General features: G+C 41.3%; 1 protein-coding gene across 1 annotated transcript in view; it reads left to right on the top strand.

The window, feature by feature from the left end:
* Positions 1 to 26,624, top strand: part of WWOX (WW domain containing oxidoreductase) — a 919,793-nt gene that overhangs the window by 31,908 nt on the left and 861,261 nt on the right. Inside the window, exon 5 of the mRNA XM_004690356.2 lies at positions 15,765 to 15,871. Within this exon, the coding sequence (XP_004690413.1) occupies positions 15,765 to 15,871 (107 nt within the window). The remainder of the gene's footprint in view (positions 1 to 15,764; positions 15,872 to 26,624) is intronic.

The following is a 26,624-nucleotide window of genomic DNA, read 5'->3' as shown; positions in this document are numbered from 1 at the left end:
CAGAAAGATGGAATCAATACTGTTGACTATAATGGAGGTTTGCATTTTTCTAATTTCTTCTTTAGGCTGATCTGAGGAAAGATGTTCAAATTTCCATTTATTTAAACAAGATGGAGTTCTTGCTACGCCGAAGGAATATTTTTAGCTTAGTAATTTACTTAGCAACTGCTGTATTCAATATTTGATGTTAAACTTGAACTGAAACACATAGCATCGTATGACATGGGTTCCTACATGAACATTTTGTTGGATTGGAAACAGAATCAACACATTAGTCATTTTAATTCATTTAAGTTGGCTTTCTCCAGAATTCTGGAATCCAAAAACAACACATTTGTCAATTTTACACACAAAAGGAGAAGCAGGACATAGTTTATAGTTAAATACCCAGCTTTGCTATGAAAAACCAATGCAGTTAGAGCAAATTGAATGAAATTCAGGTGGAAACAAACAGTGTAATAAGATTTTGATGCATATTGGATAATTAAAAATTTGTTTTATATCTGTTTTAATGAGATCCCCTTTATCCATACTTTCAGAGTCTGAAATTCAGTTTTCTGTGGTTGATGTACATGGGTTTTGTAGTTGGCTCTTGTAATTACCTTTCATAGAAAATCTACAGGTCAGGGTCACCTTCATGCCCTTCCAAGCTTTGTTCTTTGTTGGCTTTGGGTCAATTTAAAGTTGAATGTTGAAGTGCATTGTCTCTCGCTGGGTCAGCAAACCATGGCCCCTGGGTTAAATCTAGCCCTCCCACGCCTGTTTTTGTAAATAAAGTTTTATCAGAATCCAGGAATGCCCACTCATTTACTACATTGTCTATGGTTACCCTCACATTGTTTTATAACAGCAGAAGTAAGTACTTGTGACAGAGACCATATGGCCTGCAAAGCCCAAAATATTTACTATCTGGCCCTTTACAGAAAATATTTGCCAACTCTTGATTTATTCTATCAACACATTTCTCATATAAAGACTTCTCTGTTGAAATTTCAGAGTTATTAAGAAAACAACATTCATTTCTCCTAAAGAATTGATTTGCTTTTTATTTTCACAATAACAAGGGTACTATAGAGTTTGTATTCTATTTCCTTTTTTACCTTGCTGTCCAGGAAGCTCAGAACTAAAATTCAAATGCTCAAGAATGTAACCTGCTTATTTCAGATTCCTGGTAGATGAGTTTTCTTTTATCTCTTAATGTGGACACACATGTTCACTTTTTAACAAATCAACTTTTGAAGTATAAATTATAAACAATAGAAACTCATACATTTTAACTGTACACATAATTGAGTTTGAAAAATGTATAATCCCAGATTAACTACATTGCCAATCAAAACAGAGAAACTTTACATTTCCAGGAAATTTCTTCTTGCTTTTATGTCCCAGGCAATTTGTCAGTCTCCCCTTACCCTTTGTTTCAGGTATGTAACTTTTAATTCTCAGGTCATTTAAGGGTGTTTTAAATATACTTTTATATACTAAAACATATGAAATACTGAATAAATAAACTAATAAAAATATATGTAATGTACTCTAAAATACTTTTTGGAAGTAGTTGGGATACCAGTGATGAATTGTTGAATAGCATAGATACTACAGAAGCTAAGAATTATTTATTCTATTTAATCTCTTCTACATGTTTTTAGATGTTCATGGGAGAATCTGAGGTGGAAATCACATACAGATATGTTTGGTAATGTTTTATTAATAATGAGCCTAAGATATTGAGAGCCCCTTACTTGCCAAGAACTCTGCTTAGTCACCTCATTTGATTTTCCTAATGGTCTTGGAAGAGTACTTTTTCTTGATTTCCCTTTTGCAGATGAGGAAACTGAGGCTTGCAGAAGTTAATTGTATTAGTTGCTGGGGCTAAACTGGGTGGCTTAAACTGAAAAGTATTGTCCTGCAGTTCCTGATGCTGGAGAGCTGAGATGAAGGCATTGGCAGGGTGGGACAGTGAGGGAAGATCTTATCTAGTACTCAGCTTGTAGAACACTATCTTCCAGTTCATTGGATATTCTGGTAATTGTTTGCATCCATATTTCTCCTGTATATAAGGACAATTGGTCATACTATAGTTTTAGGGCTCACCTAACAACCTCACTTTAAGTTGATGACCTCAAAGACCCTGTCCCCATACAAGGTCACATTCTGAGATTAGGACTTCAGTATTTGGGTTTTGAGGGGGCTGGAGGGAGGGGGCAGAGGACATCACAGCTCAAAGTTAGAACATTATGCTTTTTTCTCCTGAGGTTCAAGGGTCACAAAAAGTAACTAAGGCAGGATTCTGTTAAGTCTACCTGACTTCAAACAGAACCCCTATAGGCTAGGTCAGAACTAGTGTGTGAATGCTTTCCTGCTGTGAACTTGAGGGTGGGGGTCAGAGGACATGAACTAGCTTTGCCAAGGAGGAAGCCTGCAGGGGCTTTGGAAGTGGGGGAGGGGGGGCTTAGAGTCCAGTCTTTACCTGTCCACTTTCCTAGTGTTTGCCTCATCTTTCCTTATCTGTACATCAGGGATAATAGCATCATCTCCCCATGGCCCCGAGGTTAAATGGGAAGAAGAAAGAAGCGGTATGTACATTTGAAGCACAAGACAGCATGTGTTAGAGACAGTGAGTTCTGGGCTTTAATAAGACTGAAGGTTCTTAACTTTGAATGAGCTTCCAAATCCCCTGAAGGGCCTATTAGAACACTGATCACTGGGCCCAACACTCTGAATCTCTGACTCAGCAGCCTTGGGATAGGCTGGAGAGTATGCGTTTCTATCAAGTTCCCAGGGGTGCCACTGTTACCTCTCTCTCTGAGTGTTGAGGAATTAGATCTTGCCTTCATTTGCAGATACAGTTTACTATTTTCTTAAGAGAAACACCAAGGAGAAGTTAGATTTACAACAAGAAGATTAAGTCCATTCCCAGGAAGGTGCCTCCTGTGGGGATGGCATCAATTCTTTGCTCTTACTTCCCAGTGGTTGAGGCCAGAAAGTTTGGAGGTATTACCATTTTTTCCTTTTAGAGCTGATCTGTTCAGAAGAACCAATGTATCATGCACTTGACTTTCTATTACAAAATATCACAGACTAGGAGTCTCAGCAATAGAAATTTGTCCAAGATCAAGGTGTCGACAGTTTAGATTTCTCCTGAGACCGCTCTCCTTGCCTCGAAGATGTCACTTTTTTGCCATGTCCTCACTTGGTCTTTCCTCCACATGCTCATGTCCCTGGTGCCTCTTCTCATAAGATCACAGACCTGTTAGATTAGGGCCCTAGCTCCAGGAACTTAGTGAACTTCAATCACCCCCTTGCAGGCTCTGATAAGGTTATGTATGGCTCATCAGATGACAGTTCAGTCGAGAACAAGCAGTTTAACTCCTGATTTGTTTTTTTCCAACAAGTTATTTAATTTCATGTTTATTTCCTGTGTTTGTATCTGTTTCAAAGCACTGAAGGAATCTAGTACATTTTGTTTTAATAGAGCTTCTAAAATGTTATGTGCTTGAGGGGAAGTCTGCACCTTGAGGCAAGTACAGACTAAGTTGAGCATGCTTCCTCACCCTGTCTTAACCCAGCAAGGAGACTCCCCACTGGAATCTCTACTGGCTGTTCTCCAGGTACCCAGGCCCCACTGCTGAGGGCTGCAGCCATGCAGGGCATGGAAGCTCTGTCACTGAGGTGGAGCTGTCCTCTCTTCTTGGAATTGAAGTTCAGCCTACTCTCTGATCATGCCTATTACCTGTGCTGAGACTCCTGGCACCCTCTGGGCCCTAAGGTAGCAGCTGCTTAAGGAGAGCCGAACCACAGTCTGCAGCTGGCATTGTTGCTCAGAGCTGGGCCAGTGGGCCTCAGCTGGCAGGCATAGGCACCACCCACCTTTATGCCGAGCAGGTGCCTGATCACAGCTGATAGTTAGATTGCATGTTTCCTGGGAAATCTCACCAACCCTTCATCATATTGTTCTAAAATAAAATATTGTCAAGCTAAAAACTTCCCATCTCCCTCTTCTACATGGGTCTGATTTTGGCTAAGGATCTTCTCAAATAACTGAAAAAGTGATGGATAACTTCTTGGATGCCTTGTATGTCAAGCACTGTAGCCTCTGATTGTGTTCGATGAATATGTGAGTGTCATGGTGATGAGTCTCTGTGCTTTGCTGGGTGCAGCCTGACTTGTGAAGGAAGTGGAGTGAAAAGCTGACTTCCCATTTTGAAAGTCAGGGTTTCTAGTACCTTCCACACAGGATCCTTCTGGACAATGTGATTATTACCAGAGAACTCATCATCATTAGAAGCAGAAACTTATCACACACACATATTTATTATATAAAACATGTATTATATATATTGTATATATATAATTTATGTTAAAAAACAAACAAGTAACAAGTACAGAAACACACACACACAACTAAGGCACTGTTAACCTTTATAAAAATTTAAAAACAGTTGCCATATAAGTGAGTGACTTGGTTATGCAGATTGTCAGGAATACTTTTTTTTCCATTGGGTAAGGATGATTCTTTAATTAGGTGTCTTTGTATTTAACTTAATTTGCTTTTAAGTGCTGTACATTTTGTCTCCTATTGTGCTCTGAACAAATCTTTCCTTTTAGTATTTATTGCTTCCTAGCCAATCATAGCACATGTTTAAATCCGATTTTTTTCCTCATAAGAAGTGTAGGAATGACTGAAGGCCAGGTCACAGTCAATGGAACTCTGTCCCTATGCATTAAGTTTCAGCGACTAAATTTTATTTATACTTTGGAGAAGTTGACTCTTAGAAGTTCTAATGATGAAGAATGAAAAGTCAAATTGGACACTTTAAAAGTGAGCCACAAAAAGTGCTGAATTTTTTCCAGTTTGGTGTTTCAAGCACCTTGTCATGACTTTGGGAGATAAAGAATTTAATCTTGTCAAGGAGGCAAAGTATTATAACACTATTTTAAAGGTGAGAGACAAGGTTGATCTGAATTAAAAAAAAAAATTGGCTTTGAATTAGGAAGGCAGCTGTATTGTCCACAATGAAGATTTGGTATTGGAGCAGGCTTTGCATTTCTGGATGCTATCAGCAGAGTGGAGAAGGCTGTTTTCGTTTTTGTTTTCCTTTGTTTTTAAAGCAATCAGTCCTAACCACTTCTTAATTGACAGGGTGGACAACATCGTGAGACAGGCTGATCAAGAGAAGGGCCTCTTTTTGGACAAGTGCGTTGAGGGACCTTCGAGATCACCCCCTGCCTCTAAATCATAAAGAGCCCTGTCTTCAGCAGAGGACACAGCACAGAGGCCGTGGCTGAAAGGGAATCCTGGCCCAGCTGTGCAAACAATGAACTGCTCAGTAATATAACACAAGCGTGCTTGCAGACCAGAGCCGTGTTCCCTTCTCCTCTTGAAGTGGCCATAAATTAATCCATCAAAGCAAAAAAGGCCAAACATCAGGGTATAGCTTTCTACTTCTGAACACCACAAACACTTTCGTTCTCTTAGTAGATATGTCCCGAGTGCAGCATTACCAGAGGCGGCGCCACAGGGGTGTGTGTACGTGTGTACACATGTGTGCATGTGATTCCTTAGTTGCAAAAAGGCTTGTCCCCTGAAGAACAAAAACTTTGTAAGAGCTGGGTTTGAAATTGTAGAGCGTGGCATTCTCTCCTGTGAGTGAAAGGGGCTGTATCTTGCTGTGAGCCTTTCAGAGACATAGTGGTCTCCATAGCCAATAAACTGGATTTCACTTTTTTTTTTTTTTTAACCAGGAAGCCTTTGTTTTTGTTTCTTTTTTCATCCTGCTTTTCTTTTTCTTCCTAAGCTTTTGGGCCAAGTTTATAAAAGTGCCACGTATACTTTGTTAGAAAATCCAGTGTGACACTACTTTATTTTTGAAGGGGTCTTTAGCTTTGATTTGAATAAAGATACTTCTTTAACATTTGGCACTGAAACCTTTTAGAAACTGAAAAAGACTTTGAGCATAACCTGTAACAGTGATCTTGTTCAGAATGTCCCTTGTAAAACTACTTACTGCTTGCAAGTGTGGAGGCGGGTTCAATTAAATCTGCTCCTGTAAGGTATTGCTTTGGAGAATGTGGAGAGAAAGTTTACTTCTGTGGGTTAGTTACCCCTTCTATTAGGCCTCACGCAGATAAATGTGAAGGCAAAGGATAGTGTTAATTCTAAGCCTCATGATGAAATATTAAGTAAGAAAGAAGAGAGCTTTGATAATGGGCACAGTTTGGGGTCAGATCCCATTAAGTGGGTATGTTGATGGAATCAAGTAGCTGAAGAGGCCTAAATGCTTTTTGCCTTGACTTGATGACACACAAAAGAAATAGGCACGGTAGATTGTTGACACCGGAGCCCACAGCGTTTGGACCATCTCTCTTTCAGAATGTCAGCTGCTTAGTGAATTTAGTTTAAATTCTACAAATGCCAAAAACACCAATACAACTGTGTCACATAACATCCATAAAGAACACATGTTGAATTCTACAGCTCCTTCTCAGACACAGCAGCAGACATTTGGTTGTGAGTTGGTTTTTCTGGCTCTCAGGGACTTCTTTCTAGCTTGTACCTCTGAACTCAGGCCACACTGCTGTTGGTCCCCCTTTGCTCTTGTGGTTTTCTCATGTTGAGATGACGACAGTGACACTTCAGTGGGTTGCTGTGAAGTGTGCCCTACAATTAGATAATGTATTATGTGGCATTGCGCCCAGCAACTAATAACACCCACCTCGTTCTCCTTACCTCCTTTCAACGCCCTTCTCTAAAAATCAGGATGCTCTCAAAATACATTGTTTGGAACAGGAATAGGTTTCCTTCTTTCTGTTTTCACTTGCCTTGTTTGCTCTGTATTAAAATTTATATAGGCCTACAAATTATCATTTGGATCTCATTGAGTTTTTAATTTTTAGTCTTACTCTAACAGGTGTACACATACATGTTAAAAATTTGGATAGCATAGATGTTATAAAATGCAAAATAAGACTTTCTTGCCATGTGACCGACCAATCGTTCTTCTGCCAAGTAATCAATGTTAATGCATATTTAAGCACATACAGACTCCCCTTTGTGTTTTACCAGGGGGATGACACATGTGTACTGGGCTCTAATTTGTTTTTTTCTTGATGATATGACATGAAATGATCACAGTACCTCCACTTCATCTCACCTCTTTGTAGCTGCACAGTGCTTTAGTCTATAGATGCCAGGTGATTGGTTTTACCTATAATTGATAGATATATAGGTTGATTCTAGTTTCTTAGCTGTTACAAACAACACTTGTTGATTATTCCTCTCACATTTTTGCTCATGTGGACAAGTAAATTTGTAGGATGAATTTATGGACACAGAATAGCTGGACCTAAGGACATGTACTTTTTTTTATAAAAGATTTATTCATTTATGAATATAAAACTGGGGTACAGGCCAGAGGTGCAGGGGAGGTGAGAGGATTCATCAGAAATAGAGTGGGGAGCAGAACAGGCAGATCGATGAAGTACACTGCTGAGGGGAGCAGTGGGCAGGTCAGGAGAGGCCTGCTGTGCCCTGTGGATCACCTCTAGGGTAGGGATCGAACTCATACTGAAGTGGATTTAGCTTGTTAGTGCTGTGCTTTAACCTGCTGTGCCACCAGGAAGGGCCTAGGACATGTACATTTTATAGATATAGTCCAGTTGTCCCCAGAGATGTGGAGACAGTTTATATACCACTTCCTTCCCCTTCTCTCCCATTAACATGAGGCTGCCTGATTCCTTCACACTCACCTTTACTGCCCAATTTTGCTGTCCTTACAGAGCCTCTTTTCATCAGGCTTGTGTGGAATCATGTTAATGGTCCTCTCTGGGCATTTTTCTTGCTGTGATTCTAACACTGGAATCTGTCAGTGGCAGATCAGATGAGAACTTACTCAACCAGCTCAGTGGACGCTCTACTATACAGCCTGGGGTCAGTCTTGCCTCTTAAGAGATGCTCGGCAGTCACTTGGAATTTATTACAAGCCTTCCAAAGCATTATGGCCTCAGCATGATACTGCCCAAAGCACGTAAGTGCAGCCTGGTGATATTTCAAAAAGATAGTCCATGTGAACCGATGTGTTCCAGCTCCTGGATTCTCATCTCTCCAATTGGTAACTTCCTTTGGTAAATATTTATATTTGAGCCCTCTTGGTGTTATTCAGGATATGTAGAAGTCTCTATGGGGCTCTAGTGGCTGGCTGTATATCATGGAGATGGTGAAAAGCAGAGCTGGCGATGACTTATTTTCCTCCGGAGAAACCCATGTAGTTTTGTAATTTCTCAAGAGTTGGTAGCTGCAGTTTCTGTTTATTGAGCATAATTTCTAAGTTTCTCTGAAACTTGGAACTGTGACTTTGAAATGGTGTTGGAAGATAAGTATGGTCTCTCAGGTGATTAAACACCTGCAGGACCAGCAGTATGCATTCTCAGGTGACTGCACTTGGCACTGACCTCACTGTTGTACTGGAACTCATAGAATATCCTCTGAAATGTTCCAGCTCCTGGATTCTCATCTCTCCAATTGGTAATTTCCTTTGGTAAATATTTATATTTGAGCCCTCTTGGTGTTATTCAGGATATGTGCCATGGCCCACACACAAGACAGTGATTCCACGCGTGTTAATCAGATCCATTGGGGTAGTATGGCCCTTGTACTTAGAGGAGGGTGTAGGAGAAACTTAAAGCTGTGGACTGTGAGATGGAGACATGGTCCCCAAATCTGGATTGTCCTATAGTCTAATCACCATTAGGTCTAGCTTCTTGCTCTCACTTTCTAGGGAGAGAGCTCTTTGTGCTGGAAGATGCTGCAACTTGTTGACTGCTTCCTAAAGATTGCTTTAGTGGCATGTTCTGGGGGGCTAGGGGAATCACCCTCTCTGCGGCCTTTTAATTGTGTATAGTTACAAGAAACATTTGTCTCCAGTGTTTCACAATTATAAATTAATAATAACAACCCATTAGAAATTACTGGTGTTGTAAGCCCCAACTCCTCTGGGCATCTTAATAAAAATGATAATTAAAACCATAATTTACAGTAAATGGGGACACTGCCCAAGTAAATCCACAATATGAAGAAAATTAAAAAACTCAAAGCAGAGGGAACCTTCCCCGCATTGAGGAAAGAATGGTCTTGTCTTAGTTTCTAGTTCAAAGGTAGCTTTGTCAGGAATTTCGGGCACTGGGTTCCCAACTTGATCTTTGTGCCTGAGGAAGCTGTGACTCTATACCCCCCATTCATCCTAACAAAGAGTCTGTTCGGTGTGGTTCCCTGTTCCTTATCCTCCTCCATCACATACAAACCCACTCTTCCCTTCGTGTCTTGGTGAACCAGTCACCAACCTCACTTATGGCACAACTGGCATCCTCAGAGTCTTGGCTTCTCCCTCATACTTAGGCATTTATCAGGCTTTGCCATTCACATGCAAGCCTTACCAATTAGTGCTCATGTCTTAATCATACACTAGCCTTTTTTTTTTTTTTTTTGCTTGACTGACTCATTTTTATGTCCTTTGTCCCAGTGTATTTCTCAGTCTAGAGTTTTCCTACCATGCAATGGCACCAGGAAAATGCAGATGAAGTGGGCAAAAGAATTTGCGGCTGTGTCTTCACCCACTTCATCCCCTTCATCCCTCATTGCTCCATGTTTCTGCCTGCCCCAAGCTGAGTGCTGTTGCCAGATCTTCCAGCATGTCACTAGCATCCTGCTCTTTTCATGCTCAACAGAGTAGAATTTGACACTTTCATATAAAATCTTGAGCAGGTCAGTGTGAAGCATTCTTTGAGCTTCTGCCATTTGGAGGTAAAGACTCTGAGTGAGGTGGCTTCATGGTAAGCTTGAGCCTTTGTCCCTAGTAGGAGTCTTCCATGGCAGGTGTGTACCTGAGCATCAAAAGCCAGCAACAGCCTTGTGGCTAATGACAGCAGCTTGGGCAGGAACCATGCCAACAGAGGGGCCTGAACCCCCTCTGGCCTGCAGCAGCTCTTCAGACTGCCTGATTGCTGCCCAGTGGGTTTGGGGGCCCAATGTGGTGCCACTGTAAGCTTTTTCACCCAAGTTGGACATCTACCTTTGCATATATAGTCATTCTGATTTTTACTGTCAGGCAGCTCTTCCTATTAAAGGAAGGACAAGAGGCAGGCAAGTGTGGGCCACTCTATACTGTCTGACTGGATAGAGATTGATCCTGTGGTCACCTCTATGCAGGACAATGAAAGTAGTGTAAAACGAGTGGGTATTTAATATGTATGTTTTGGTCTGCTTTCCCTTATGGTACTTTAATGTTTATATGCAAAGCTTTACTCCATGGCCACTTAATTATCCTGGCTGGATCAGATGTAACAAGTGCTAGAAAATAGACACGACCCATTGTTTTGATCCAGTTGTCTTCCTTTATTTTCTTTATTTTATTAGCTTCGAATATTCTGAATGCACTCTTGCCCACCTCCATGCAGTTAAGCTGGTTCAATTTAAACATTGTCATCGAGTTAATTTTTTATGAGATGAATCAGGTTATTGAATTTAGTAAACCATTGCCTTCATTATTCTGCACCAGCCTTGGCACTGTGCAGAATTGGCTTAGCACCGCTCCATTCGACTAATTAAACTGGTTCTTGGCTGCAGTGCTGGGAGAGAGAGGGGTGCTATTCTCAGGGGATTTTTAGGGACTCTGGCGGTAGGTAGCATTATTAAACTTTTTATAATACTCCACACTACAGAGATATGGTTTATTACAGAACAGTTTTTGTCCTTCCTGTGAAGCCATCATCCTTCGATATACCCATGTTTTGTTTTTGCTCTGAAGGCCCTTGCAAAGGGTAAGAAAGTGGAGTTGTCTATTGTGGCTGTTAAAGAAAGAGTAGCAGCACGAGGCACTGCTTTGAGAAAGGAAGATGGAACTTCCAGAGTGTGATTTTTACCAGACACAGGGACAGATGCACTCACCTTAAGTACCATCAGGAATTTTCTAAAGGAGACAGAATGTAAACCTGTGGCTGCAGCCTGTGGCTCCCGTCCTGTCACAGGTGTCTGTTGGGGAATAGAAAGTCCTTCTTGGAGGTTATTTTGTCAAGTGAGATAGTATGACTTAACAAATTTGCTTGGGGAAATAAATTTTGGAAGAGAGCATGCTTCCTCCCACTCCCGCCCCAGATTTCTAGGTAGTATCATTCAGAACTACAGTGAGTGGTGCCTGCTGAATTTTAATATTTATTCACCATTAGAGAAGGAAGCTAGAGGGTGATCAGTGAGTATTGTTAGGAACAGCTTGGATTGTTTTAAAATAGCCCAGAATATAGCCATTAGCAATCAGTAAGAACCATTTATTCCTTCGGCAGGTATTTATTGAATCCTTCTGGGTGTTAGTCCCATGGCATACAGAAGTGAAAAAAGGGGTTTGCAGTGAAGCTAGCAAATTAGATAAACAAAGCCTTGGGGCCTGTATGACCCTTCATTGTATCAGTGCTCTTTCAATCCATTAAAAATATGATTGCAAATAATGGTTAAGCCTTGCCTCTTCCACCTTCCCCTACTACGTTGCATCATTCTTCCTTTTTATCCCCTCCGAGAAAGATGTAATGGACACTTTTTCAGTTTTGCTCTAACCTCTAACCTGGAGATTTCCTTCTCTTTCTCTTTAATTAATTAATTAATTATTATTATTATTTACATCATCCTCCACTGTATCACTCATTCACCATCACCATATCCCCTTGCCATCATCCCTACCTTGTTTTGTGCTCCTGCCCCCTCCTTTGCTGTGTGCCTCAGTTCTATGTCTTTTGCTTCCCAGTTATGAGTTTGTCTGTATTGCACATATAAGTGAGCCTATCCGGTATCTGTCTCTTTCCTTCTGGTTACTTTCAACTAGCATCAGTGACCTGGAATTTCACAGAGACATGGACTCCAACATTTTCAACAAGAGCTTTTGGGTGTACAAAGTCCCGGTATTACAAGTGAAGTGAGTTTTAGCCACTTCCTGTAGTCTCCATATGGCTGTCAGCATTTCGTTAGCCTGATTGACACAGCACATCAATCCACAAGCAAGCCACAAGATTTCTTTCCCATCATGCCTGTACCCATCCAGCGTCAGAACAGCTGGACGACGAAACCTGGTGTTTCACTTCCTCTCTTTTCCCAAATGATGTAGGTGCTTTTTGCTCACTGGTGACTAGGGGTGAAATTGGCATCGCAGTTAAAAATGAGTAAATTTTCGAGCTCTCCCTGGTGGTGCAGCGGGTTAAAGCACAGCACTAAGAAGCTAAAGCCACTACCGCATGAGTTCGATTCCCGCTTGCCCCGGAGGTGACCACATGGCGCGCCAGGCCTTTCCTGACCCGCCCCCTGCTCCCCTCAGCAGTGTACTTCGTTGATCTGCCTGCTCTACTCCCGACTCGGTCTCTGGTGATCCTCTCACCAGCTCTGTACCTCTGGCCTGTACCCCAGTTCTGTACGCACAAATAAATAAATCTTAAAAAAAAAAGGGCCCTCCCTGGTGGCGCAGTGGGCTAAAGCACAGCACTAAGAAGCTTAAGCCACTTCCGCATGAGTTCGATCTCCGCCTGCCCGGGAGGAGACCACATGGCGTGGCAGACCTCTCCTGACCCACCTGCTGCTCCCCTCAGCAGTGTACTTCGTTGATCTGCCTGTTCTGCTTCCCACTCTGTCTGTGGTGAATCCTCTCCTCTCACCCTCCGCATCTCTGGCCTGTACCCCAGTTCTGTATGAATAAATAAATAAATCTTTTAAAAAAATGAGTAAATTTTCGAGCTCTCCCTGGTGGTGCAACGGGTTAAAGCACTGCACTATGAAGCTCTCAGAAGCCATTGCAGCACAAGTTCAAACCCCAGCCCGCGTGCTGTCCCATATGGTGTGGCAGACCTCTTCTGCCTGCCCACTGCTCCCAGCAGTGTATTTCAGTAGATCAGCCTGTTCTGTTCCCCACTCTGTCTCTGGCAAATCCTCTCACCCACCACACTTCTGGCATGTACCCCAGTTCTGTATGAATAAATAAATCTTTAAAAAAAAGAGTAAATTTTCGAGTATTGTCTCCTTGCTTCATGCCTTGAACACATAACTTCAAGCGCCTTTTACTGTATATACCAAAGAGGAGGCAAACAACATTTGGATGTTAATGACTTGTAATTTGAAATCTGTGTATTGTTCTGACATCATATCCAAATATAGGAGGTTTTCTTCAGGTTATGATAATGGGTATCTTGGCATATCTTGGAATATAAAACTTGGCATATTCTGAAAAAACAACTCAGGTTGTCCAAACAATGAAATTCAAGGGTGTTTTGGAGCATTCAGACAAATGGAATAGTGAATCTTGCAACTAATCGCTCTAAATTCTGGTTGCTACTAAAGCTGATCTGCTCTTGGGTTGTTGCTGGCAGTAGACCTGGGAGAGGTTTCATTTTTCAGTCATAAAGACTATGCTATATTTGGGAGGTGGCCACAGGGCTCTAAACCCAGGAGCTCTAAACCAATTTATTTCCCCACCTACTATGGTTATGCTAGATTCTACTACTCACTGCTTTCCATTTTAAAAATGATAATTGAGTTTATTTTATTATAAAACTTTCCTTTTTGAGGTATAATCAACATATAACATCATAGGTATTTCAGATGCATAACATAATGATTTGATAATAGTTTATATTGAGAAATGGTGGTAACTAGTTTCTGACGGCTAAGGACAGCGCTCTGTGACTTACAAGTACTTAAAGCTGGCATCAACACAAGTGTGTCAAACTCCTGAGTTTGAGTTTTGCACAGTGCTGTGCTAGCTTCCCTTAAGATCTAGTTTACACTCATAGGTGGGACTCCAGAGAGATTAAGTATACGGAAGTAGTCGGGATGAATGAACTTCATGAGGCCTTTCACATGGCAATCTCAGTAAGGTGATGAAATACTGATATTTTATCCCTATTTGCATTGTCTTGGAAAGCATTGACAGTTATTTGACACAGACTTAGCTGAATTACAGTGTTGTTTTCCTTTAGTGGAATTGATGACTTTGCTGTTGCACTGGATTCTAGATATGGCCTTTTTGACAAGATTTGCTGTTGCCTCCTTTAGAGCAGCTCTCCTACCCCCTCCCCTCTCTTTCCTCTTTTCTGTCTTGCTAGAGCCTTTCTCTCTTTAGTAAGTGTTGCAGTTGAACCACATGCTTGCCAACACATGTTTTGGTAATTTGTTAGTTTTCATGTCAGCCATGTGGTATTAAATATGTAGGTATGTAGTTATATTTCACTGTATCTTTAATTTACATTTTCCAAATGACTGAGTAGTTTGAACCTTATAAAACAAATGTGAAATCTCTCTTCTTTTTCCATTATGTGAAAGAGTTTATTTAATCTAATCTGACAGTCTAAAGCTATACCACCTTGAATGTGCCCAAATTCATGATCTCAGAATCTTGTCTGACAATCTTTGTCTTTTGATTGAGTTCTTAACTCACTTATATTTGATGTAATTATATATCCATTTGGTGTTAAGTATACCCCCTAACAGGGGTTATTTATCCAACTAATTTTATTTTCCTTTTCTTGTCTTTCTTCTTTTTATTAGTCTACTTCCTTTTTTATTAGCTTATTAAGTGTCTATGTTTTGCTATTATCTTAGTGTTAATTGTAGAGATCACAACCTGAATCAGTGACTAAAGTAGTACTTTATTTTTTTTGGGCAGTGTGTGGATCTTAGAATGATTTAATTCTGTTTACTTGCCTCTTGGATTATGTGTTATTATTGGTGTACAAATTCTTATTAAGTATCCTAAAATTAATAACCTACTGCTGTTATGTACATTTTCCATCTCTGTCTGGGGTCATTTTCTGTCTGTCTGGAAGACATCATTTTCTGTTCCCTCTAGGGTAGATCTGCTGGTGACTTATCAACTTTTGTCTGTTTAAAAGTTTTGTCTAACTTTATTTTTGAAGATTATTTTTCTCAGAGCAGAAGCACTAAATGCTGGCCCTTTTTCTTGGCCTTTTAACTCTTCTCGGTTTCTGATTCCCAAAATTTCTAGTCATAGTATCCTGATATCTTCAAAGAGCTATATGATTGCATGTTTGTATCCATGTGTTAATGCATCAATGCTCATGTGCATACATGTGGGTTTTGTGTGTGAGTATATATTTGTGTTGTGTGCTTGTTTCTCCTGCTTTCCTAAATATTAGAGGGGGCATGAGTCTGAGAACCCTAGACTGCCTTCACTGGAAGCAGAAGTGATAGAGGTATTCAGCACATTGCAAAACACTGTCAAAACTTAATAGGTGTTGTTGGTTTTATTCTCCATGTCTGCTTTATCTTCTAGACTGTGAACTCCATAAGGGCAGTGGACATGTCTGAGACTGTATCTATCTTTACTCTTTGTGTTTAGTGTGGGAGCTTGTTATGATGAAGTCCTACTTAAGTGACTGACTATGCTGTGAGTTCTTACATGGTTCGGCTTTCACCTTTGAAATCATTGTGCTCTTGGGCCAGGTTTTCTCATCCTCCACACTGTGGACATTTTGGACTAGAGGATTCATTTTCATGGGGATGCCCTGTGCTTTGTTGGATATTTTGTAATTTTTCTGGCCTCCACCCACTGGATGCCAATGTCTTCCTGCCCTGAACTGTGACTACTAAAAATGTCGCTAGCCATTTTGGGGCAGTCTAGGCAGCAAACTAGGGCATGTGGTGCTTAATGAGGGCTGTGTACCAGGACTCAGCGTCTTGCTTTTATGTTTCCTAATGTTGACTTTCCTCTAAACCACAGGGTTTGAAACTGCCAAGTCTTTCGCCCTCCATGGTGCACACGTGATCCTGGCCTGCAGGAACATGGCAAGGGCCAATGAAGCTGTGTCACGCATTTTAGAAGAATGGGTAAGCACACACTTGGTGGTTGGTTTTCATTGTGAAATGTAATAAACACATGTAGAGTTTGGTACAGTGGGTAAAGTTTATTGCGTTGGGATAATGTTTTCTTTATTTTTAAAGTCATATTCACTTTGTTTACTTTATGAATGAAAGGGTGAATAAACTGTTATTATCCACACATTTGATTATAGTTCATTGTCAGTGTGAGCTGCTTTATTATCCAGAGGTTTAAAGTGTTGACTCATTTAGCTCCTTTATTAAGAAAAATAGAATGTGGTTAACACCCATGAATCAATCAAGAAGTTGTTATGCTTATGGTTTCTAGGATTACAGCAGGACAGGCTTTAACTCTGTTCTGGTTTTTTGCTTTTCTCGCTCTCTGTGTAGATGTTGGGTGGATATGTCTGCATATAAACATCTACTGAGGGCCTGCCGTGTTCTTGGGAGCAAATGTGTATGTAACATCAAACAAAATAAAACCCCTGTTCTCATGGGTTGATCTTCTAGATAAAAGAAATAGAGCAGTAATTAAGCTTAATATTTGGCATAAAGTCAGGTTGTTGTAAATACAGTGGAGGACAATAGAGCAGAGTAAGAGATTTTTAGATGGGTTGAAGGGCAGAGATGGCATTTTTTCCCGAAGGAGGTAATATAGTAAAGCATGCATAGGTCAGGGGAAATACTTAGAGTGATGGGAGCAGCATGTGAGAAGGCCTAGGGGTCAGAATGTGTTCAGAAGCTTCAGGGATTGGGAGAAGGTGTAAGGACAAAGCTGAAGATAGGAGGAGGGTAGGGAGGTGTCTCAAGGGACTCAAAGTTGGGGTGAGATGTGAGCCACAGTGTGACACTGGCTGAACAATTTTTTTTAAAGTATTTAAAAAATATATTTACTTATTTATGCTTGCAGAACTGGGGTACAGGCCAGAGGTGTGGTAGGTCAGAGGATTCACCAGCGACAGAGTGGGGAGCAGAACAGGCAGACTGATGAAGTACGCTGCTGAGGGGAGCAGCCGGCGGGTTAGGAGAGGTCTGTTGTGCCATGTGGGTCACCTCTGGGGCCAGGATCAAACTCATACAGAAGGGGCTGAGGCCAGCTTGCAATGCTGCGCTTTAACTAGTTGCATCACCAGGGAGGGTCCCAAACTACTCACTTTAGTTAACAATGAAGTAGTAATAACAGCACAATAATTTAGTTGTATCAAAGCCATTAAGAGTAAAATAAAAACAAAGCTAATTAAGAGGCATTGCTTCAGCTCCAATTAATTATTGCCTTTAAAATAAAGATGGTAGGACAAAGTACCATTAGTTTAGTGCTTCTCAGCCCTGTCTGTTCATTAGAGGAATGAAGGAAGGAAGAGAATTTGTGCTTACAAAACAGCCACACCCAAGGGCCACCAGAACAATACATTGAGACTCTAACAAGAGTGGTGACCAGACAAAGATGTTTGAAGAGTTGTCAGTATTGAGAATTACAAGTTTAAGATAGTCAGCCAAGGAAACGATGTCTCAAAGCAATTCAAAACTGAGATATTAAAGAAAGAAATGTGAATTTTTTTTCTAGGGAAAGGGAAATCGTCTACTCACTTCTCATTGTTCTTTATCTATATTTGACCTCCTGTAGTAGAGTTTAACAAATACCAAATATTTGAAATTATGCAAACTTGCTACCCAAATTGAAATTCTTACCTTAAATTTAGGATACTTTATTGCTTTTAACTGCTTATAATATTCCTTTGTATGCTTATTTGCTATAATTTATTTAACCAGGCTCTCTTTTGGTGAACATTTAGGTTTGTTTTTCTATTTCAAGTGATGGTCCATTTTTTTTCTTGTCTGAAAGTTAAATCTCACATTTTCATACAAAATTGGGTCTCAACAATACTGTGGAGAGCATTTTGACACATGTAGTCATGCATCAGTTAGTGGCATTTCTGTCAGCAGCAATACAGTGGTCCCAACAGGCGATACCATATAGTATAGGTGTGAAATTAGCAGTGCCAACAGGCTTGTGTGATTATACTCTTTGGCATGCACAACAGTGAAATTCCCCAACGACTTATTTCTTGGAAAGGACCCCATCATTGAACGCCTCACAACTGTACTTATATGAGTCCAACCACAAGGAAGAATCTTAGCAATGGATTTGGTGACTAGATTTTAAAATCTGGTTACTGTTTCCCAGTTATCTAATTATGTATACAATTCCAGTTCTGTCTCACTGTCAATGGGATTATACCTGCTGGTAGGATGTCAAAGGGGTCAAACTTGTAAAATTTTACCCACTTGAAAGTTATATACATACATACACACATACACACACACACATATATTTAAAGATTTATTTATTTATGCATACAGAACTGGGGTACAGTTCAGAGGTGCAGGGGCAGCGAGAGGATTCACCAGAGACAGAGTGGGGGGCAGGAGAGGCAGATCCAATGAAACACACTACTGAGAGGAGCAGCGTGTGTGTCAAGAGAGGTCTGCTGTGCCTTGTGGATCACCTCCCTGGCCAGGAATCAAACTTGTACTGAAGTGGCTTTAGCTTCATAGTGCTGTGCTTTAATCCCCTGCACCACCAGAAAGGGCCCAAAAGTTATATTTAAACTAGAAAAATAAAACTCCAGTGACCCAAGTAATATTGTAATAGCTGTATTGTACTTGCAATACTATTAATTAAACCAGTCTTCAAAGCGACTGCAAAAGCATACATATTCAAGCATTGTTTAAATTTTCTTTGTTTTCTTTAGATATGAGAACAGATTCTCTACTATCACATTGTTTAAATTCTCTTTGCTTTCTTTATATTTGAGAACAGATTCTGTATCCTATTACAACCAATATTTGTTGCAAAGAGGCCGAAATTCCTAGCACTGCCCTAAATAACTGTGTGATCTCTCATTCTTTTTTTGGTGTTGGTTTCCTTGTATTTAAGGAGGAAGTTTGAATGAAAGGCTCTCAAAGACCTCTTCTCTTGTGTTTTAAGCCTTCCCTGGGTCCCTGTGAGTCAGTCAGTTTCAGGTGACAAGTGTCATTGTATAGTTCCATTCTATCTCACAGTGCATTGAGGTCAGACAGCAACCAGCACTCCCAGAGAAAATGATCCAGATCTATCCTGAAAAAATGGAGTGGAAATGCAAACAAAGCTTATACTCCTGTGAGTTTCAAATGTTTCCAAACAAGAAACTCAAGCAAGAAACTCAACCCTTCTGTTACTTCTCACCTGTTTCCTGCAAATCCCTGGCACCAGGTCCCCAGATTAGGATTGTAGAGGTGCAAATGTAGCACCCAAGGCCGCCACTACCATTGTGTGTCATGGCCCTGTTAGTGCAGCACAGAACACATGAGGCCCTGCCCTCCCATCTGTGTGGACTCCTGCCCCTTATCTGGCACATCTTTAAACATCACTTTCTTGTGGTTCACAAGGTCATTTTGATTGACTCCAACTTGAGTGTGTTTATAAGTCATCTGGGCTGAATCTATCAGGAATGGAGCAAGGGAGGAGGTGCAACATATGGGTGCCCCATGGGAGATTCTCAAAATGATCCAAAGTTTTTTGTTACAGCAAAAGCTCGTTCAGAAGTCTTTGGGCGGCTTGGCTTATGTCTGCTCGCCTGTGCCAAGGCTCCGTGGGCTTTCTCAGCTCCCGCCCTGGTCTTGGCTTTCAGGCCTTCCCTGACTTGTTCTTCCCTGCCTAGTCTTTTTCTTCCTGCCTTCTCATTCCAAAACTGCTGTGCTCCAGAGCACTCTTGCCTGCCTCCAAGTCAGCAGAATGTTGTTCTCATGCTTATCCTGGGGCAGCAATGGCCACCATTTATTGAGTCCCTGGGGGGGACAAAGTATTCTTGGTCAGGAGGTGGAAAAGCCTGATTTTCTTCACTTTACAGACTTGCCAGTGGATGCTCACAGGGTTAAGGCACTTGCCCAGGGCACCAGGCTCCTGGTGAGCTCCATGTGGGGCTGAATCCTCCACACCCAGGCTGTCTAGTCAACCCATGAGCCAGATTTTCTCCTTCCTCTAGCACCAGGCATGATCCTTACCTTTAACAGTTCGCTTTCAGCATCACTAGATGCTACTTTAGAAATTCATTTCAGAATTAATCATATTTGTCAGAGCAAGTCTTGCTGACCCACCTATTGTCCCAAGCAGTCTCCTTTCAAATGAAGATGTCCTTTATAGGTACCTAAAGTCACTTTGGAGGAGAACTGGCTATTTAGTTAAATAGATCTGGCTGTTTAGTTAAATAGATCTTATATATTTCATTTATAGAATTATGTTGATATGTGGAGTTATATTAATAAATGGAATTATATTTAGAGCCTATATGTTATTACCACAACTACCTACCATCAATTATTTAATGGGAACCTCCCTCCTCCTGAAATGTCTGGGATGCTCCAAAGTTAGAAGTAAGAGCAGAACTGGAAACAATTAAAATTGAGTGAAGTAGACTATGCAAAAGTAAGGCATCCTCTTAAAAATACCAGTCCATTTGGTATAATTTAAATAGTGGGGAAGCAGGGGAGCCCCTCCAGCCCCCAATAATATTTAAATAAAGCATCTCTGGAACATTTTTTTTTTAAAGTTAGTTATTTCCTCTTTGAAGATTTTTTTTTAAGATTTATTTTTTATTTGTACATACAGAACTGGGGTACAGGCCAGAGGCTCGGGGCAGTGAGAGGCTTCACCAGAGACAGAGCAGGGAGCAGAACAGGCAGATCCATGAAGTACACTGCTGAGGGGAGCAGCGGGAGGGCCAGGAGAGATCCACCACGCCATGTGGTCACCTCTGGGGCAGGCGGGAATCGAACTCATGCGAAAGTAGCCTCTCAGGGCCGAAGATTTTTTTTTTTAAGATTTATTTATTTATTTATACAGAACTGGGGTACAGGCCAGAGATGCGGAGGGTGAGAGGATTCACCAGGGACAGAGCGGGGAGCAGAACAGGCAGATCGACGCAGTACACTGCTGAGGGGAGCAGCGGGCGGGTCAGGAGAGGTCTGCCACGCCATGTGGATCTCCTCCCGGGCAGGCGGGGATCGAACTCATGCGTAAGGGTCTTAAACTTCTAAGTGCTGTGCTTTAACCTGCTGCGCCACCAGGGAGGGCCTCTGGAACATTTTTATGCCCATGTTGTTAGCAGTCCACCATATGAAGTGTGGTCTGTTTTATTCATATCCTCAAATGGTTATGGAACAGTGTCCCTCATCTCTGGAACAGGGAACCCATAGGACTGACTAAGTAGGAAGTTTATCCTCTTGTTTTCAGAGGGAGTGGGCCATCTTTGATTTAGCAATGCTGTCTGGATGTAGGCATTCCACAGGGTTCTCAGTTTGGGACACTGACAGGTGATGCTGAATCCCTACAGTGATGTGCTTTATTCTACATGTATTTATTGAGTGGTTTTGTTGTTATTTACAGTGGTCTTGCATGCCCCATTCTCTGTGCTGAAATCCGATAGGTGTGTGTGTGTAGGAACAGTAACTAAGAATCAAAATGCAATTTGTGATGAATAGTAAGGCCCAAAGTGTCTACACTGAGCAGAGCCCCGAAAGCCTAGGCAGGCTCCCACTTCTCCTCCCTGTCACTTTATTATAGTTTCTAAATTTTAAGTAACCTAAAGCTTGGGAGCTTATACTTCTGGTCCTGGGGAGGAGGGCCATGAGTAGAGGTGGGCCTGAGCTCATTCAGTTATCTACCAGCCATGTGCAGGAAGGAAGGGCACTCTGCTGTCATGCAGAGCAGGGGCTGAGAGGGAAGGGATGGTTTCAAGGGCCAGCCTGTCACATATGCGCCAGACCTCTGCTGAATCTTCTTGTCAAGTGAAGTGCGAACCAGAAAGAGCAGGAGGGCCCTTCTAGAGATCTCAGTAGAGGTTCTGAGACCTTAGCAACTACCAGGGATTGTGATCACCAGTGTCTCAGACAGAAGTAGGCTTGCATGGGAAGAGGGGCTGATGACCCTGTCTTGATTCCTCAAATGTATCTTGTAACCTTGCCCCTGTCATAGGGAGGAGGGACCCAAGTGCATGGCTTGGGAAGATGAGTTGGAACCATAGCTTTCCTGACTTGTCTTTCTTTGGCCTAGAATTCAAGTCTTCCTAGAGACTGGTTAAGATGGCATGTCAGCAGAACCAAACTGCTGTTATTTCTTCCTGGGCATTTAGAGGTTGAAAGCAAGCAGGCTGGGTAGTCTTCAAGATGCCTCTGGACAAAAGTCCCAGTGGTAGAGGGGCAATCCTTTTCATTTGATAATCAATGCTATCCAATATGCTGGGTAATTATGGCGAAATATTAGAAACTGACATGCCCTGGGACATTGGGCAAGTTTCTTAACTTCTCTAAAGCTCAGTTTCTTCATCTGTGAAAATGAAATACTAATGAGTATGTACAGAGAGGTGGTGGCTTGTGTAAATGCACTGACTGCAAATTAAGTATTTAACACATTGCTAGGGGTAGATTAAGTTTCAAGTAAATATTAGGGACTGCTATTAATAACAGTGGCAATAATTTCTTACTCGTACATGAAAGTACAAAGTGATGCTGACTTTCCTTAGCCTCTCCAAGTGGCTGACAGGAGAACTACAGGGAGGATGTTCATCAGCATGGTTCAGATGGAATTGCAGTGAATTCTTTTTCTGTCTTCATATGTCTGGACTCCTACATTTTAATAGATGTGTATTTAGTTTGTTGATTAGTATTTCCCAGTGTAGCTCATGTTAGCACTCAACTGTCATTTGAAAAGCCATCTTAATTATTTATGTGATTGCTTTTTCTTTTGTATTTACAATGAAATACACTTTGCATATATTTAGGAAAGATGATTAAAGGATCAGTCATCAGGAACAGCAAGCAGCGGTTTATATCAAAATGGTTATTGAGAAAGCAGAGAGATGAGGGGTAAAAAGAAAAGATTTATTAGTCAGAGGTAATGGGATCTGCATGTGTTAGGGAGAGAGCACATGCCACACAGTTCGATGTGGGAGAGACTGAAGTGTAATTATTCTGGTTTTTCAATAGAGTTGATACCAGACCTATTTATCTAGTTGGAGTGAAAGCACATGAAAAGCTGATGGTATTATGTCATATTGCAGCCTCATTGATAAGCACTGGAAGTAAAGTTTTTAGTATCTTTAGACATGGGGTACTTGGTACCCACCATGCATGAGGCACATGGTTGGACACTTTGCTGTGTTTTCAATAGATGCGACAACTTCTCTTTTCATGGCATGATATTAAAGAGTGGTGGTTTGGGATACTGAATAATAAAATTGATTGTATTTTTTAGAACCATTCAAGAAATCCATCTCTTTTACTTACCCTCAAATCCATTCAGCTGCTTTATGATGTGGTCTAAATTTGGTGTTTGTGGAATTTCTCCCAACCTCTTTTGATAAGAAAAGCTTAAATCTTACAATTTATTTTTACACATTGAAGGCCTGAGGTATAAAGCTTTGTGTGTGTGTGTGTGTGTGTGTGTTTATTGTGGAGAAGAAGGAGTGTACTGACTGGGTAATTTGTGAGCTTTATGCCTGTCTTGTCTGGCAACTTGAAAAAGATGATTGTTATCAATGCCGCACAAGTTATAGGGCTCATCCCTATTGTTTTGAATGATCTTTAGCTAAACAAAAATATAATAACACTTAATATTATTAATAGCTACAGATTATTGGGAAAAGTTCATCCTAAATCAGCCACTAGATTTGTTCCTCATTTCTTTACTCTAAAAATTGTTTTTATGTATAGTATTGAATTTTCAATAAATAAAGTATGATATAAACAAGTCTGTGAACCAGCAAGAACTAAAGATAAACCACTTGCTGAAATCAATAAGCACACATACACACAAAGTTCTAGAGTCCTCCCTTTGGACAGTTTTGTATATAAAATATCATGTTATTATCGTCACCTGCGATTGGGGTTGGATATTCATATTGGTCTCTATATTAGGCACTTTCCATAGTATTTAGCAGTTAAATACTTGTGATGTGATAAGCCCACTTTGCAGATGAGAGGCTGGAGGCTGAAAGAGGGAAAAAGCTAGCCCACCCTCACACAGTTGGGGACAACATGTGGATTCAAGCTTGGAAGTCTCGTTTGCCCCACCCCAGAGTCACCTCATTACTCAGTCCAAAATCACTGTTTTTGCTGTGTCAGAAGAATGACTTCTCTGCCTCAAGGACCTTGTCAAGTATTGTATTCATGGAGATGTGTGTGTTTATGTGTGACTGCTTCTCTGTTAAATATACGAGAGTAGCTGTGGTTTCCGAGGAAAGGGAGATTTCCTGGGTGGTTTGATGGCATCTGATGGAGTTAACGAAGCTCACCAAAGAAAGCTCTTTCCTTCTCAGGCTTTCATTCTAAGTGGTACACATGTACTTACTGTTCTACTTAAGTTGCACATTTGACCTTTCTTATCAGATAATGAATTATTCATCTCCCCCATGGACATCATCTGGTGCTAAAATATTCTGAGTTTTCTCTGTCTCTGGAATGCATGAAACTTGTGCGTGGTCCTTCTATAAGATTACCATTTCATTTCTCCTGAAAATTCTGCATCAGCTTAGTCTTGAGTGTCATTCATTGTCCTTTGACCACCGTCTCTGTGTCTTTTTATTTGGCTTTGCTTTGTTTTATTCCTGGCTGTGCAGTCTGGAACTGAATCTTTCAAACTTTATATCCATTGTAACCTTTGTATAATGAGGGTTGTGATGAACCATAGTTTTAAAGAGTGAAAGTCAAACCTAGGTGGCTAGTTCCCGGCCATCCCTCCCAATCATGGGAAACCCAAAGCAGATGCATCCCCTCATTAATATGGGGTCCCCTGAGTTCTTATTAAGCAATTTTGACATAGTTTGAAGAGATGGATTTCATCTTCAGATGGTGTTCAGCCAGTGGCAGAGAGGCCTACTTCTGGCCACAAGGCATTTAGGCTCCATTATTTCAGAGGGAAAAATATGCTAGAGACTGTTTTTCATATTTATTGTGGGACACTTACAGAATCTCAGATGTAGCAGGTGTTTAAACAGAGGAGAACCAGTCCTTGTGCTGATAAAACCTCACACACAAGGACATCGAGAGACAGCTGGAGACAAGGCAGTCAGTCTCAAATGGAGCAGCTCATGCTGGAGTAGACTAAGGTTCTTCTTCATTTTTTTTTTTTTAATTAAAGATTTATTTATTTATACATACAGAACTGGGGTACAGGCCAGAGGTGCAGGGCCGGTGAGAGGCTTCACCAGAGACAGAGTGGGGAGCAGAACAGGCAGATCGACGAAGTACACTGCTAAGGGGAGCAGCGGGCGGGTCAGGAGAGGTCTGCCGCGCCATGTGGTCACCTCCGGGGCAGGCGGGAATCGAACTCATGTGGAAGCGGCTTTAGATTCTCAGTGCAGTGCTTTAACCCGCTGCGCCACCAGGGAGGGCCCTTCTTCATCTTTTTTTTTTTTTTTTTAAGCAAAATGTAATTGATAAACCTCTAGCAGGACTGGAAAGAAAGTGGAAATGAAGGTGAGGTTTCTACACATTCATGCGCCCTCCACTGCCATTATGTTTTTTAAGGTATCTTAACAAATATATCTACTTTGGACATCTTGGATTGAAACCTCTACAAATGGGAATTTTCACTCCATGCCCACCACCAGTATCCCACTAATCCTGCACCATGATCCAAAGAGCCCCTTCCTCCCCTCTCCCACCATGCCACTCTCCTCTTCCTGCTACCCCTTTACTACAGTCATATGTCAAGGCTTTGTTATCTGTTTGGTTGATTTTATCTGACCTTTTGTTTTGTGTCTCTGTATTCCACATATAAGTGACACCATCAGTCTATTTCTTTCTTTTTCTCACTTATTTCACTTAGCATTATCCTCTCCAGAAGGATGGGTATATTCCACTGCATATATATGCGCGCACGTGTGTATACACTTATATGTGTGTGTACACAAACAGTCACATTTTTCTGATCCATTCCTCTGTCCTCTGTCCTTGGGTACTTTAGGCTAAAGCATATATTTTAAGCAGGCTGATTTTTAATTTATAAGGAGGTAGTCTAGCAGCATAGAGGGGACCCTAGCTCTGGAGATGTGGGGTTGGATCCTGGTTGGAACATGAGTTCATAGGCTATCCCTAGCCAAGCTAGGCATCTGTTTGGACCTGGGTTTACTTGCATGTAGAGCTGTGCTAATAAAGTCTCTTAGGTTCTCACACTATAAGGATGAAGTGAAATAGTGCACATGATCTGGAGTATAGACCCAGAAATGGTGGCTTCGGCAAGGCTGTCTTGTTAGCACAGATCCCTAAAACCAACAAATACAGCCTCAGAAATCTTGCTAGAAAATGTGCTCTCCTACCTGTTACCTCTGTTTGTCTTACCATCACTGTGTCAGCTGATATTGAGAGGAGCCCAGGGGAACAGCAGGGGGGCGCCTCTCATCCCTCAGGATAGAGCTGTGACTGACTATGTCCATGTCCTGATCTGCAGTTGGCTGGTCTCTACCAGAGTCTGAGGTTATTGAGGCTGAGAAGCAGAACCAGTGAAACTAGTATCCCCTTAGAAAACTGGGGGTGTGGGTAGGGGACACAGCTGTAAGTGGATGTTGAAGATCTTAGAAAAGGAAAATCTAGATGGCCCTGTGGTGGGCTTTAAAATCTCCCCACATTCAAAAAAGGAACTCTCCTGCACCGCTGGTGGGAATGCAAACTAGTACAACCACTATGGAAAACTGTTTGGAGGTTCCTCAAACTGCTTAACATGGAG

This window comes from Condylura cristata, unplaced genomic scaffold, assembly GCF_000260355.1.
Source record: "Condylura cristata isolate star-nosed mole 26May11 unplaced genomic scaffold, ConCri1.0 scaffold00028, whole genome shotgun sequence".
NCBI lineage: Eukaryota > Metazoa > Chordata > Mammalia > Eulipotyphla > Talpidae > Condylura > Condylura cristata.
Note: the sequence above shows the minus strand (reverse complement) of the source record. Positions and strands in the feature narration are given on the sequence as shown.